Here is a 14,521-nt window from a genome sequence, read left to right on the forward strand (position 1 = left end):
TAATCATACTATATAAAAAAGCCACGTCACAGAGGCACGGACCCATAACTCTAATAAGCAAACGTAATACTAACGAAAGAAGCTTATTGGCGGCAATTCAGGTGTACAGAATTTATTAACCGAACTAATTTATTAGAGAGGACTAAAGAATTGATTGAATTTATAACGAGGATAGCAAGTCCTTTAGTCCTACGAAGACCAGCATATCGACATGATTATTGACGATTACGTAATGATTGGTGGTCTAATCTCTGATTTTCGAAAAGTTTTTACGAAATCGAAATTTTCCACAAAGAAACTGATATTAAAATGTAGATCCTTATCATATATATCAACTAGAGCAGAGTGGTCTCTGTTTTTTTAGACAATATTTTGCCTGTTTTAGGCTAATTATATAATATTTTTTTGGTTAATTAAATATTATTTTAATTATTTTTTATTACACACATATTTAGTTGAAAAGAAATGGTTGGTTAGCACGAATGTCAATAAATATAATAACCGTCTTTACTATCAGATACTACTAGCGCATCTTGGAGGACCGACTCGTAAGCCGGGACGGTACATGTCAAGTAGCCTCTCCGCTCCCTATGTATGTATATTTTTTTATTTATCTTATACTATATTGTTATTTTATTTAATAATAAATTCTTCAATAATTATAAATTACAAAATAATTATTATTATTATTATTATAAAAGTAACTAACAAGCAAAAATATTGCCCAAGAGGTAAGGATGGCTAAGTGGTTTAAACACTTAATTCTGTACCAATTTTCGGGATTTCAAATCCGAGCGAGCTACATAGAATCATTAGTCGCTTAGTTTGTGTTTAAAGTTCATGAGTACCATTGGAGTCGTCTTGTGGAATAATCTCTAAGCCTTCTCCTTAAAAGAGGCTTCAGCCCGACAGTGGGAAATATACAGCCAGTTAGTTTATAGTTCTTGCCTAATTAAAGCTATAAACATATAAATAACTTGTTGCATATTCTTAGTTAAAATATTTTGAATACTTAAATGAATTCAAGTAGAAGGGACGGAATAAAAAAAGCGAAATTAACTATGAATGTTTAATCAAAATAATAATTATTTTAATGCTTTATCATTATTACTTGAAAGAATATTCAAATAAAAACATTTAAAACACGTTATAATTGAAATATCATAATGTTTAGCTGAGAAAGCAATCGATTATGAAATACTATACAAACATTGAATTTAAGACCCTACTGCATACTCGCCGCCTACATTTTCTTTCTAAAGTAGATTGTAATAGTGTCAATATTATAGTGTAATGGTGAACGGCGCAGCTTCGTGGCGCTGGCGACTGCCGGGCGCCTTAGGATGCTGTCTGAACCTCCTGATATTGTAAACAAGAGCTTTTTCGATTGGAGGCGGCAGCGCGCAAGCGCGATACGCCGTGAGCTTGTAAGGACGTATGTTTTTGGAATTTTATTTATACTTTTGATTTTTATTTATACTTTTTCCCAATAATTATGACATCGGATTCTGCATGACTTAATAATGTATGTTTGTATTCAAGGATATATAAAAAAAACTTCTAATAAATATTTTAATTGGCATTGAAAAACTAATAACAATATATTCCAAATATGGATTTGCATCCCGTAGTTTACTTTGTTATCGATTTATTAATAAACATATTATCGGATAGACGCGTATATTTTTTCTATATTCGCCTTTAATGGATTTAGGACTTTATTTGAGATAAAAAATCGATACTGGAAGCTCGGACATCGTATCAAGGTGAATGCGTGTGCAGATCCGGCGGCGGCGTAGATTGCGACGGGGCTAGAGGGTCGGGGTGCGGGAGGGGAACGCGCGTGCGCGGGGCGGGGTGGGCGCGGGCGGCAGACGCGCCGCGATGGTGGGCCGCGACAGCCGCTCGGAGAGCGCGGCGCGCCCCTGGGCGCCGCGGCATGAGTAGCGCGCCCGCCCGGCCCGGCCCGCGCGCCCGCCATGGCGCAGGCCGCGCCCGCGCCCCAACGCACCCACTCCTTCGCCAAGAAGACCTTCCACAAGCCCACCTACTGCCACCACTGCTCCGACCTGCTGTGGGGGCTCATCGGGCAGGGCTACGGCTGCGAAGGTACGCGTCGCGCATGCGCCCCGGGCGCGTCGATACCGCCCGCGCGCTCAGCACGACCAGCGTTATGCAACCCACCCGGGCGTGTCCCGCTGCCCTCGCTAACCCACCCCCGATCATAACCTTCCGACCTCCAGATCTTCCCATACAAGTCCACCTGGAAACCTAGCATCATAGATCGCAGAACCTATCTTTCCATCTACTGAGTCCGCCCCGACCGCCATATTTCGAACTCGACCTTCACCTTAGTTCTAAGGCGCAACTCCGTTCCGTTCCTCCCTGTAAAGCCTGAAACATCCTTTCTTTGCATACCGCTCAGAAACCTAAGTCCATTAAGGTGTAAGATGGTCAAAGATCTCGAATCAGTTGAAAACAAAACGTGTCGGTAAAACGAGTGAACGTTCATATCGATCGATCTGTTTTGTATGAGGTTTTTTCCTAGCGGCGCGGGGCGGGGCGCATCCCCTCCGGGCTCGAGACGTGGTGATCTCAATCTACTAGATAAGCCCTCCGATTGTGGTAAGTGACGATCCCCATTTGGGTTTCGATGTTCGGTATTGTGCGGTTAAGCCTAATTCGGTCTTACCGCAAGAAACGGACATAGCGAGAATTTCCCGGCTCTACGCGCAGCATAACGTAATAATTATTATTATCCGCCAACATGATTATTGACACCAATGAAATGTTTTTTTACAGAAAACAAGTGACTCAACATTTTTTATTATATCTCCTTTTTTTTGTTTTTAATATAATTCTTAAGTGTATGTGCTAACAAATGTAATTTTTTTTCAGTCTCGTACATTCTGAGTAACTATCGACGATATTATATATTGTTACGATAATCTCATAAACTAATATGTACATAACGTTTGAAAGCCAACTCAAATAAAAATTAACATTAATCGAAGTCTTGTGAAGTCAAATTGTGTTAATTATCTAACTTTTACATAAAACTTATAGTTCACTTCTTTCAAGACGATGTTTAAGCACAAATAATATTGAATCGAAAGGAAAAAATATCTAAAATCTAATATTTTATTCAAAACTAGATATAATTTTCGTATCGCCTTGTAATGCGATTATTCCATCATATGAAAATAGCCATTTATTGATCTTAAAATCTCGCTTAACCACGAAATATCCTTAATTAATCGATAACTTTTCATTTCAGTTCATAACGTTTTCCATTATCCTTATACAGTAATACAGAATGTGTTAATGTTTTAGTTGACGTAATTTAAACATAGAGCTTCTAATGATAATATTCCCGAATAGACTAACAGCCGTGGCGTCGCGTTGTTACTGCAATGTATTGATTACGAGTATCTACGCGTTCATTGCGAACGTAACGCATATTATTGACGTCTTTAAAACCTAAACTACTTGAAATATCATTTACTATCTCACTATCATTCAAGTGTTAATAATTATTATTCTGTAAATGCTGATATGCATTTGTGACTCGAAATAAGGTAATTGATTTGTCTTAATTCTTTATAAGTTTACACATGTTCTTTGAGAACTTGTGTATAAAAAATGAAAATCAATTTAATTTTTTATATACAAACCATTGTGTTATCTAAAAAAAAAACAATAAGAGTTGAAAAAGAATGTTCGAATCATAAAAAATCATATTTTTCGTCGATTTTTTAATAAAGATTATTATTATTAGGCGAACACTAGTATTCGTTTCAAATTTGTAATAAGCGAATAAAGGCAAAATTACGAATGGCGCTAATTTTCACAATTTTGTAATTTTTCATTCCTCGTGATCGAAATAACGCTCAATTTTCAACAAACATCTGGATTTGATGACTATACTTCACATTAGTTTATTTAGCATAACTATATCATAAGGTAATAAAAAAAAAACAATTCTGTATATGATATAAATTTATATACAAACCTAAGTTATTTAATAATTTTTACAAGATCCATTTAATGTACGAACGATCCGTAATGATCCGTGACAAATTTAATATATATATTAAATCTCTCCTAAAGATATCTCATTTTTTACATTATGTTACCGTTTCCATGCAGCAGCAAGCCAGATGACGTTGCGTACTAATTATTCATTTATTCATTTCTCAGTATTTATATTGTAATTCGTCTATCTCGGCATCCATTTTAAGGAACCCGGCCAATTTTAAACTAAACAGTTTAAAAAATAATGCAATATAAAAATATCAATCAAATCTACATATTATTAAGATTTTAGATAGAATCATCCTAATTAGTCAATATTATGATATTTAGAACATAAGAAAATTAATGCCCACTATATTAACACAAGACTGTTTCATTTAATGTAAGTTATGGCCTTAAAGAGTGAGGAATATTATATTTTTAGTTCCCGATCATGCTTATTAGAATTAAAAAGTTAGATAACGGTGTCTACAATTTCTATGCCAATATAGTTCAGATTATTGTACCCTTTGATTATTAATATGTATAGATATACTGTCGAAGCGTTTCGATAAAAATAGTGTCCAACAGTTCGCTACTAAGTACACGCACAATAGTAAAGTAGTGTGATGTTTGGTGAGTGTCGAACTTAGCTGTAACGAACACCAAGTTAATAAAATAGTTTTAGTTATTTTGTTGTGCGGCACTCTCTATATATCGAGGTATATAAGTTATCTAAGATTGTACCAAAGAAATAGTCTTTGGTCAGTAAAATTTTAATAGATAAAGTAATGAGTTAAAGACCAAAATTACAGCTTACGCGCAGTTCACTCTACAAACTTCTGGCAAGGATAGATTTTTGTGCAGAACCGTCCGGGTCCAGGCGTCTGTAATATCTATTTTGTGTACTGATTTAAATGTTGAGTTAACCAATGTAATACAGGCATAAGGGATTCAAGGGGTTCACATAAATCCTTCTTGTTCAGCCAATCTCAAAGAGCGAAGGCGAACACTCAGATGATAAGCTCATCTGACTTCCTTATAAATTAAATTAAGCAATGAAATTAACGAAACAGTATAACTACAGGCACAAAGACACAACTGGGTACTACCCAAGGTTGGTTGCACATTGAAGATGTAGGGAATGGTTACAAATATTACAGTGACAATGTCTATGGGCGTTGGTGACCACTTTCCAACAGCTGGCCCACTTGTCCGTCCGCCAACCAATTTCATAAAAAAATAATCGAATCATATTACATAAATTCCTAAAATTGGTACCAATAAATCATTTTTGTTTTGAAAAGGTAGTAAGAATAACGGTATATCTACACTTATTAATTTCAATTATCCAGACAAGAACCCTGTCATACTATTATATTTATATTTAAAAAAAAAATTGATAGCGTGTTTACATATAGGTCATTATTTTCGTTCTATATTTCGAATTCCATTATTGTAACTACTATCAACTAGTGGGTTACTATTATCAACTAGAACCTAACTTGTTTTTCGCATAGTTGGTATTACAAGTGCAATTGAGCTGTAGATCGTTTTGTAGCCGAGATTTTACCAGGCTAAGTTAATTTTCACCGATATATATGACTGTCTTATTAATTGTATAAAATCTTAGTAATCATATATATTGGTTATACATCATGAACCGCGTTCGGTTCTCCATCGTTATCTAACGTTCTCAAGTGCCTTGTGGATAGAACAAATTCATATTGTGGTAGAAAGTACTTTTTGTAAAGCTCGTATTTGCTTAGCCTAAAATTATAAATATAAAAACCAATATCCTGGTTATCTACCTATTGAGAATAATCCTAAACTATGTGTTGTGTAAAGCCACACAGGGTGCCGTTTGAGGGCTTTTCCTGCTTCCCTTTATAAAAGAAAGGCTACGAAACTTGTAGCGAATCAAAAAACGCCACCCAATCTGCCAAATAATTATGTGAAATAGAATGTTTTAAATTTAGAGATTTTTGTTTTCTAAATTACAAAATTTCTTCAGCCTATATGAATATAACTTTATAATTCACCCGTTCAAAGTATCATCTCTCGAGCACATTAATGTAATCAATATTACAACGGGTTAATATTGTATACGTGTTTTAAAATAGAGTAATCTGTCGTAATAATAATGCATTCGTGTATTAAAAGGGCAGTCATAGTACGTATTTAAAGTAATAATTTGTTTACTTTAATAACGAATATATAAATCTCGTAGCGCGTCGTAGCAAAACGTAGAGTTTTAATAAGTGAATGTATCAATTTAAAAATGACTAAAAACACAGTTTGTAAATTATTTTTTAAAAAGTTTTTATGTAATCATAATTTATTTATAAAAATGTAAATTACACTAATAATATCTTTAATACCAAAACAAAACATCATATTATAAATAATAAAAATAAAAGTGACTAAAAAGAAAAGTATTCTTTGTTATAAAAAAAAACCTTAAAACATATTATTTATGTGACGCTCTCACATATTAAACAATATTAAATACAAAGAACGTTCTTATATTACAAACATCAATACGTGTCAAGTCCAATTAAAAAAAAAACGGTATTCATACATAGGTGTAATCTGTACAAAACATTTCCTATAAAGGCACACAGCCAACTACTGAATAGAGCTTCCTTTAAAGAGACAACATGCGATAATAACATTCTGCGACACGTCCCACACTCGTCATACACTACAATAACCATAGACAGCGACAAAGCGAGCTATACAATGCACTAGAGACAATGGCCATCCTCAACTAGAACAGGCGGAGGCAGATAAGATGTGTGGGCGAATTGTTAATTCTATACAATTCTATATAATGCAGCGCTCACCAACCCCAGCCGTGCTGCAGTTAATTAAAATAAAGATATACATAAAATATATTTTTATAATGCAGTAGAGGTTATGAAATGTCTACGGCTATTATGTGAGTATAGATTCACGTTGGTTACACGATGTGTAGGATTTTTTGAAAATAGAAGTAATGCTAAAGAATGCGTTTTAGTAATTGTGTCAAAAAACAATAATCAATGAGTTAACTAAGTACTAGAAATTAAAGTACAGTACAGTTTGACAGATTGGGTGACGTTAGTTGATTCGCTACAAGTGTCGTAGGGGAAGGGGAACCAGGGGAAACCTTCAAACGGTACCATGGGGGAGGGTGGTTTATGCAGGGTTCATCTGCCATGGCCATCATTTGCACGAATTGGCCTACGCAATCATTTATAAACGGAGTTGTAATAAGAGCTGGGTTAGACACATTAAACCTTAAGAAATTCCCTTAATATTATAAATATTGTCAATATACCGGATTATTCAGCGTCACTGAAAAAAACTGAATATCTGTAACACTGAAAAAACTGTAATAATTCCCGGTTATAATAATTATTAAGTTGTTTCTGTACAAATTTATAAGATTATAGTAAAGGTTTCCAAAATCATTAATTTTTTTTGTTCAATTAGTGAACAAATATTTTCGGTTCACAACGTAACTCTCATTAAAATAGTAATTGTTACTCGTTTCTTTTGCAAGCCGTGAATTAAACTGTAGCCACGTTTTGATAATTAAGATAAATAACATATCTTACGACCTATTTTAGGACACACTCTACCTAGCTTCCTTTTCTTAAAGCTGTATAGTAACTATTTCATATTTTTGTAAAATAGCAATAACAATCATTCAAACATACAAACTTTCAAATTTATAGTTATTAATAATATAAGACTTAATAGCACAATAAGCACCGATGTCTATGGACGTTGGTAATCACTTATCATCAGACAGCCGGGTGGTAAATAGTCACCATCATCCGATACAACATAAAAAAAGACATTTGTGTAATAAATCGAGCTCAAATCAGTTACCAGAAAAGGAACAAAAGAGAAGTTTTACAATAATAACTACAGCAACACATTTTACAATTTAATAGCATTTCACATCCATTTAGATATTTATATATTTATACGCAAATAAAAAAAAAACACAATAATAGTTGCATGTAATATAATAATATAGTTTTTCACAATTAATAAAAAAAAAATATATGCAAGTTCTTTTGTGGCACAAAATGCCACTGGAGTCATGTAGGTTTATAAGATTTGAACTGTATAAATTAACAAAAAATAGTGGCAAGCTTATAAAGCTATGTATTGCCATAAATCCCGACGTTGCCATAAATCAGTCTGAAGAACTTCATACATCATTTGCTATCTGGTAGTAGTAGAATAAAAATTCTAAAAATAATGCAAATATATTCGATAAAAAAATGGTCTTTGTTAAAAAAAAATAATATCTGAATAAAGTTCGCTATTTAAATTTTAATTTTTATTCAAATAAAATGCAGCTTTTATTGACTTTAGGCCTGCGCATATTCATCGTATAATATTTTATTAACTTTTTTTTGCTGATTTGTCAATAACATCTTATTTTCTCTATGGAACCTGTAAATTACCATTACTTGTGCTCAAAACATTCTGTCAATTTAATATTTGATATAAAATACGTTTCTCGTTTTGTTTCAATCGTAATTTATTAAAGTACTCTATAGAAGGCGGCTATTCACTCATACGTATAATTATTAGTTGGATGACTCTATGCTATTTATAAATAAAAAGAAATAAGAATGAGGCACAGGGGAAATCACATTAGGTTTTAATTTGAGTATGTTTTATGTCCTTGTTTTACTCGATTGGGACTTTAATACGTAGTAATAATTTTATTGAATTAATAAAAATATAAATATGAGTACTTGTATGGGAATACCTTATTATAAGTAACAAAAAAATAATAATAAACATTTTCATTAACTTATATATATTTCTATAAAAATGATAATTTAAACAGATAATTTGACAAAATTATTCAAGATTATTTTTCCGCCACACGTACCCAAAGCAAAACTAATCGCTACCCAAAAAAGGAAATATTTGTAATCTGTTGTGACACTTAAGCATTCTATTTTTAGAAGTGCTTGCATACAACTTGAAGCACGCCGGGATCCGCCCGGCGTATGTAGGCCAGGTCTGACGTCACCGTGGTGACCCAGTTCCTACGCCATTGAGATACGCGCGTCAATGGTGCCCCTCGTGCCCCCTCTGACCTCGGGGTACACGTGAATAGGTGTGTCAAAAAAAAAATTCCATACAAAAAACAAGTATATTTCTTGAAAAATAACTAAGGAACCATCCGAATCTGAATCCAAAAAAACAGTACCTTAAATATGTTTAAAATAAAAAAAATGTAAAAACAAAACTTTTATATGCCTGTAGTGACGTTATTAATTGAATCGTTTTGTCCTAAGAGCATTGTTAAAATGCACCTGTATTTGCAATCTTGAATAACAAGGTGAAACTGTTAGGGCAGTTAAAGTTCGGTTTTCAAAAGTTCCCTTTGTCTCGGTCGAAGTTGGAGACAACGTTCAAAGCACAATAGTCGCCGGTTGTTCTTAGCAAGTACCCAGTAACAAAGGTTCCTCACAATGCGACATTGCGCTGATGCATTTATAACAGTAACAAAGGCTCAGTTTAAAAGTTTGAATTATGAATGTGGCGCCACACTGCACGACCAACTCTGTCGCTAATGATGGTTCAACTTAATATTTCACTGTTAATTACATGCGACCTGGATTTTTTTTGCTTCCGTAACAAGATCCTCTTTTTAGATGTACTTTTTATAATTTCAATGAGACTTAACGACAACTGTTTCGACCAAAATAAACCATAGATAACTTATTTAGTAAAAATTAAAATATAGTATTCTCTAAAATTGTCTAATTATATAAATGAAAGTTTATATTAAGTTTAACGTCATTAAAAACAATATTTACTTATTGATCAAAATTAATGAGTGAACGGTAAAAAATAAATTATTCTTCCGAAATTCTCGGAGCAAAATTGGCATTAAATATAGGTCAAAACATACTCACAATGCATCTATTTATATCAAGTAAAGCTAAAATAACATCTAGTATTCCTGTACAGACGTAAATAAACTTACGCGCATTGGTCTAGTTCGCGAGTCGGTGTCAGAGTCACATTAACGGTGTTGTACTCCTGATTAATTATGATTTTTACAAGGATTAACATTTGCATGGTCATGTACTCGGAACAGGCATTAATAACTACGTTAAACCTCAGTGCTAGTAAAGTGCTCGTCGCTCGTCTATCTTTGAACTTGCTAATATAATAACCTATATAATGAAAATAAACATTTTAATATGTCGTTGTGCTTTCCAAACCTTTTCAATTGTGTGTCTAAGAGCTTATTTTTAGACGAATATTTTGCAATTAACGATTCACACAATTTTAGAAATTAATTAATAATTATATTCAACAGCAGGTGGTAAAAAATAGTGGTAATAAATAGTTGCCACAGACCCACAGACAGTATATTCCAGCAGCCTCGATCCCACGCTAATGAACTATCCTACCCAATACCAACAGTAGTAGACAATAGTACATAAGCTTCGCTTTATCGTTACGACGTAGCAGTCGTAGTAAGGTCCGCGTAGCTTAATCGTAGACCTCAGTACGTAGCCGCAAGTTTATGCATTGTTGCTACGAGATAATTGTAAAGTATTAAATAAAGTTTGTACAGGGGATGTTCGCCCAGTGATCGAAATTCATCTATAATAATCATTAGTATATATATGATTTGTATGTTTTAAAAAACCTAACAAGAAAATTAAATGTTGTGTTCGCGTATTCATCTATCTATAAATGGAGTATATAAAATCAATGCAATTTGAACTTTAATGTAAGGTTCAAGTATTAAAATACAGAATATATAATAATATGAATATGCATAATATATAAATATATATTTTCAGTGCCTTCTTATAAAGGCTTAATTATGTCGTCATGATAATATGAAGCTTAATGATTTATTATTTATACACCTTGTTGAATTAAAGCACGTATATGTTACCAATTACGGAATTTATTAATGAAGGCGATAGTCTGCCGACAGTAGCACGCCCCGTTATAATAACACTGGTCTGTTAGGCAGTTGGTTTTTTGAGTCGTGTCATTCGTGACGACATCTTTAGGACACTTGTTTCTTTCTATACACGTGTTATCAAAATGTAATGATGAGGACGTTTGCGTCAGTTTCAAATTAGTATTTTATATTAATACTAGCGACCCGACCGAATTGATCATTAGTTCTTGCGACTACCTCCTACATTCAACCAAACATTTTTTACCCCTTTATAATATTAATATAGATTAAATTAGTTTAATGTACATCACATATATAGTATGTCATACAAATTTACGTATTTTTTTTAGTAAAATTGAAAGTAACAGCCTGTTGTTTTCCCAGTGCTGGACTTTTTCTCATCTATAAGATAAGGTTGGCTTTTCATTCCACCACGGTGCTCCAATGCGGGCTGGTGTATACAAATGGGGCAAAATTTCATTCAACGCATGCGAGCTAGATTAACCATTAGGCAGCATAAGGTAGACCAAATATTGTGAAATTCTTGAAAGCAAATATTTCTCCTAAAATATGAACAAACTGTAAAATAAATTAGGGGATTAGATAGTTAATCTGAACTGCATGCGTTCTGGGCCGGATTTCTTACGAGCACAATATGAATTATATAATGAAATTAATAATTATATACGATATAAACAAAATAAATAAGATTAATATTCTTAAAACTTAAAATATTAAATTAAATAAATCCCCAATGTAAAAATCGGTTTGGATGATCGTGTTCAAGCCTTTGGGCTATTTCGACTTATCTTTTTAATATTTGTCATAAGTAGAGGGTAGAGGTATGTAATTCCAAAATGTCCAAAGGAATATAATTGATCAATATTGCTTAAAATCGTTATCGATATAATAAAAAAACCGGCACCAAAATATCGGCCACAAAACAAATATGCAAACTAGTATCGCTCACTTAATGACAATTTGTGTGATAATTAACTAATAGTTAAGATTTTACTGTTAAGACAAATCAAACAATGGTTAACTAATCACGGCTCAACGGTTCGTTAATTATCAGAAGTGAGTAAATGATAACCATTGGTTAATACACTCGTAATTCTATATTTGGACCAATGCTGCAGGTGTCTCTTGGTTCCGGGTCAGAGCATCGTTTGATGTTTCATTCAACGCGTAAACAATTTATACATACATCTACACAAATAGATAACTATTTATAGAATTGAGTTTTTCACACACCAGCTATCGTATGCCATTTCAAGGGGACTATACCGCGGAAGAAATAGCAGGAATATGTTTGAATTCGAAGATTTAAAAAATGAATAGGTTTGTCCCTAGATTATAATTTGTATTCAGCATTCAGCCTCAGTCTAACCAATAAGATTGTAACGCCTGGAAATAAAAGCATACAGGCACAGCAAAATAATGTACTTAAATAAAAACAATTACCTTGGTGGTAGGCCTTTGTGCAAGACCGTCTGAGCAGGTATCACCCGCTCGGTATATATTCTACCGGTTTAAAGATAAGTGAGCGAGTGTAACTTCAGACACAGATTTTAGTTTCCAAAGTTGGTGGTGCTTTGGTTAAAATTTTATACGCCTATATCTACAGGTAGTAGATATCACTTACCATCAGGTGGCCCATTTGCCCACAGAAAATACTACAGCCACGCACAGCAGGTCTGTGGATAATTTGCAGCAGTTAAGCAGTTGTTAGCTTTTTAGTCTGGACCTAGATGAATGAATTATAAAAGTTAGCCTAGATTCCACTAAATTCAAATGTTCGGACTTGAAAGACACAATATTTATAGTGGTAGAGAAGTATGCAAGTTCAGGATCCAATATAGGTTCCTTTATTGCTAAACAGTTACTTTATATTGCGACTTGCAGCTTAAGTGAACTAATTACATGCGAAGACTGCTGAGGGCTGAGTTCGCACCTCATCAAAAAAAAAATTAATTAACTTTTAGGCTCATTTTATACACGGTAAAACATTTTTTTTTTCTGCAAACCAAAATTAAATAAATACCGTACCAAATAGTAGCAAGAGTGCTAAGAATATTTCCTCGTTGTATTTCCGTTGCATTTCAAATAATACTAACCCTCATGTCTGCAATCAAATTGAAGATGTATTAAATCTTATTAACATTTATAAAACAATTTCAGTATCCAAGTTTTTGACAGCAAACGGTACAAACTATGTCGAAGAAAAATAATTTGCGCAGCTTCAGGTTTTTTTTTACCATTCCGCCGAAAGTGATACTTGTCGTGTGTGAAAGAGTAAAAAAACAAAACAACTGACAGGTTAGAAATAAGCATTTTAGAGATTCATACTTGAATGCAAGACAAAGATTTACCTCATGGCTATGGTTTGGCAGACTAGTTCTAGTTCTTTATAATGAATTGGTTGAGACGACAAAATCTTTTAACGGAAAATTCAAGTGATGTCAAAAGCCTCCCATTCATTAAGAACCTTTTAACTGTTTAAAAATTTACTTATAACCTTATACAAAATCAATTTAAAATATCACCTGGCATTCTAACAAAAGCTCTTAATGTATTGCCAATTTATCTGTAAACCACTTTATACAATACAATCACCTCTTGGGCCACCCAGCGCAGTATTCGATGCTAAGCTAAACGCAACAAAATATAAACGGTAATTCTGAGAAAAGATATAATAGAAGATGAGAAGATGAGATGATTAACATAAATTAAAAGGCACTTAAAGTTACATTACAGAATATTTCGTTTATTTATATTACCTTAATAAATTCATGTAGCTTCTATGCAATTTCATTTAATATAGTTATATGGATTAAGGAGGAAGGGGAAGATGTATCATTCGTTAGATATATTACCACCAGTACTAGTTATACACCTAATACTTTCAGCTATGGTCAAAAGGGGTTGCAAATTTCGAATTATGAAAAACAAAAGAGTTATTATATTCTGGGAAAAGTGGCAATTGCGCTGAAAAGAAAATATATTTTTTTTATCGATTTATGTGGCGAACAATTAATGTGGCGTGTTTATTTTAGGCGTTATTTTGCTGTTACGAAGAAAAGAAAAAGATGGTATCTTTTATTTTTTAAGATGTGCATAAAGTATTTTCTACTAAACCACTCGTTCTAACAAAATAATTCGAACATTTCTCCACCAGACAGATGTTTTTTTCATTTAAAATCTAATACCTCTTTCATTTTTGAACTGAAACAGAACTGAAAAATATCTTTGCAGTTTTGCGAGACAAATTCCTTTGTTCATATAGAATTTAAACTAGTGCTTAGTTTATCAATGTTACATACTTACTTAAGAATCATAAATTGAATGTTTTATCTTTCATGGTAATAGACAATATGTATTTTAATTTCAACTAAAATCGTAACTACTAATATAATTAATGTTACATCTTCTATACAAAGTTGAATCTCCCAAACGGGGAAAGAGCATCCCGCGGTTAAGTCAAACGCGAGCGCGACCGGCGCTCTATTGGTTGGTTTGCGCGTGACGTCAATGCCGACCTCCCGCTCTCCCTCC

At 33.3% G+C, this 14,521-nt stretch overlaps 1 protein-coding gene across 4 annotated transcripts in view; it reads left to right on the forward strand.

The window, feature by feature from the left end:
- Positions 1-1,933: 1,933 nt before the first annotated feature.
- The window catches only part of LOC113402437 (diacylglycerol kinase theta), a 32,630-nt gene continuing 20,042 nt past the window's right edge, over positions 1,934-14,521 (forward strand). For all 4 annotated transcript variants that reach the window (XM_026642687.2, XM_064216415.1, XM_026642690.2 and 1 more), the window contains exon 1: positions 1,934-2,109. In XM_026642687.2, the coding sequence (XP_026498472.1) occupies positions 1,980-2,109 (130 nt within the window). In that variant the 5' untranslated portion in view covers positions 1,934-1,979. The remainder of the gene's footprint in view (positions 2,110-14,521) is intronic.

Source organism: Vanessa tameamea, chromosome 12 (assembly GCF_037043105.1).
Source record: "Vanessa tameamea isolate UH-Manoa-2023 chromosome 12, ilVanTame1 primary haplotype, whole genome shotgun sequence".
Taxonomy (NCBI): Eukaryota; Metazoa; Arthropoda; class Insecta; order Lepidoptera; family Nymphalidae; genus Vanessa; species Vanessa tameamea.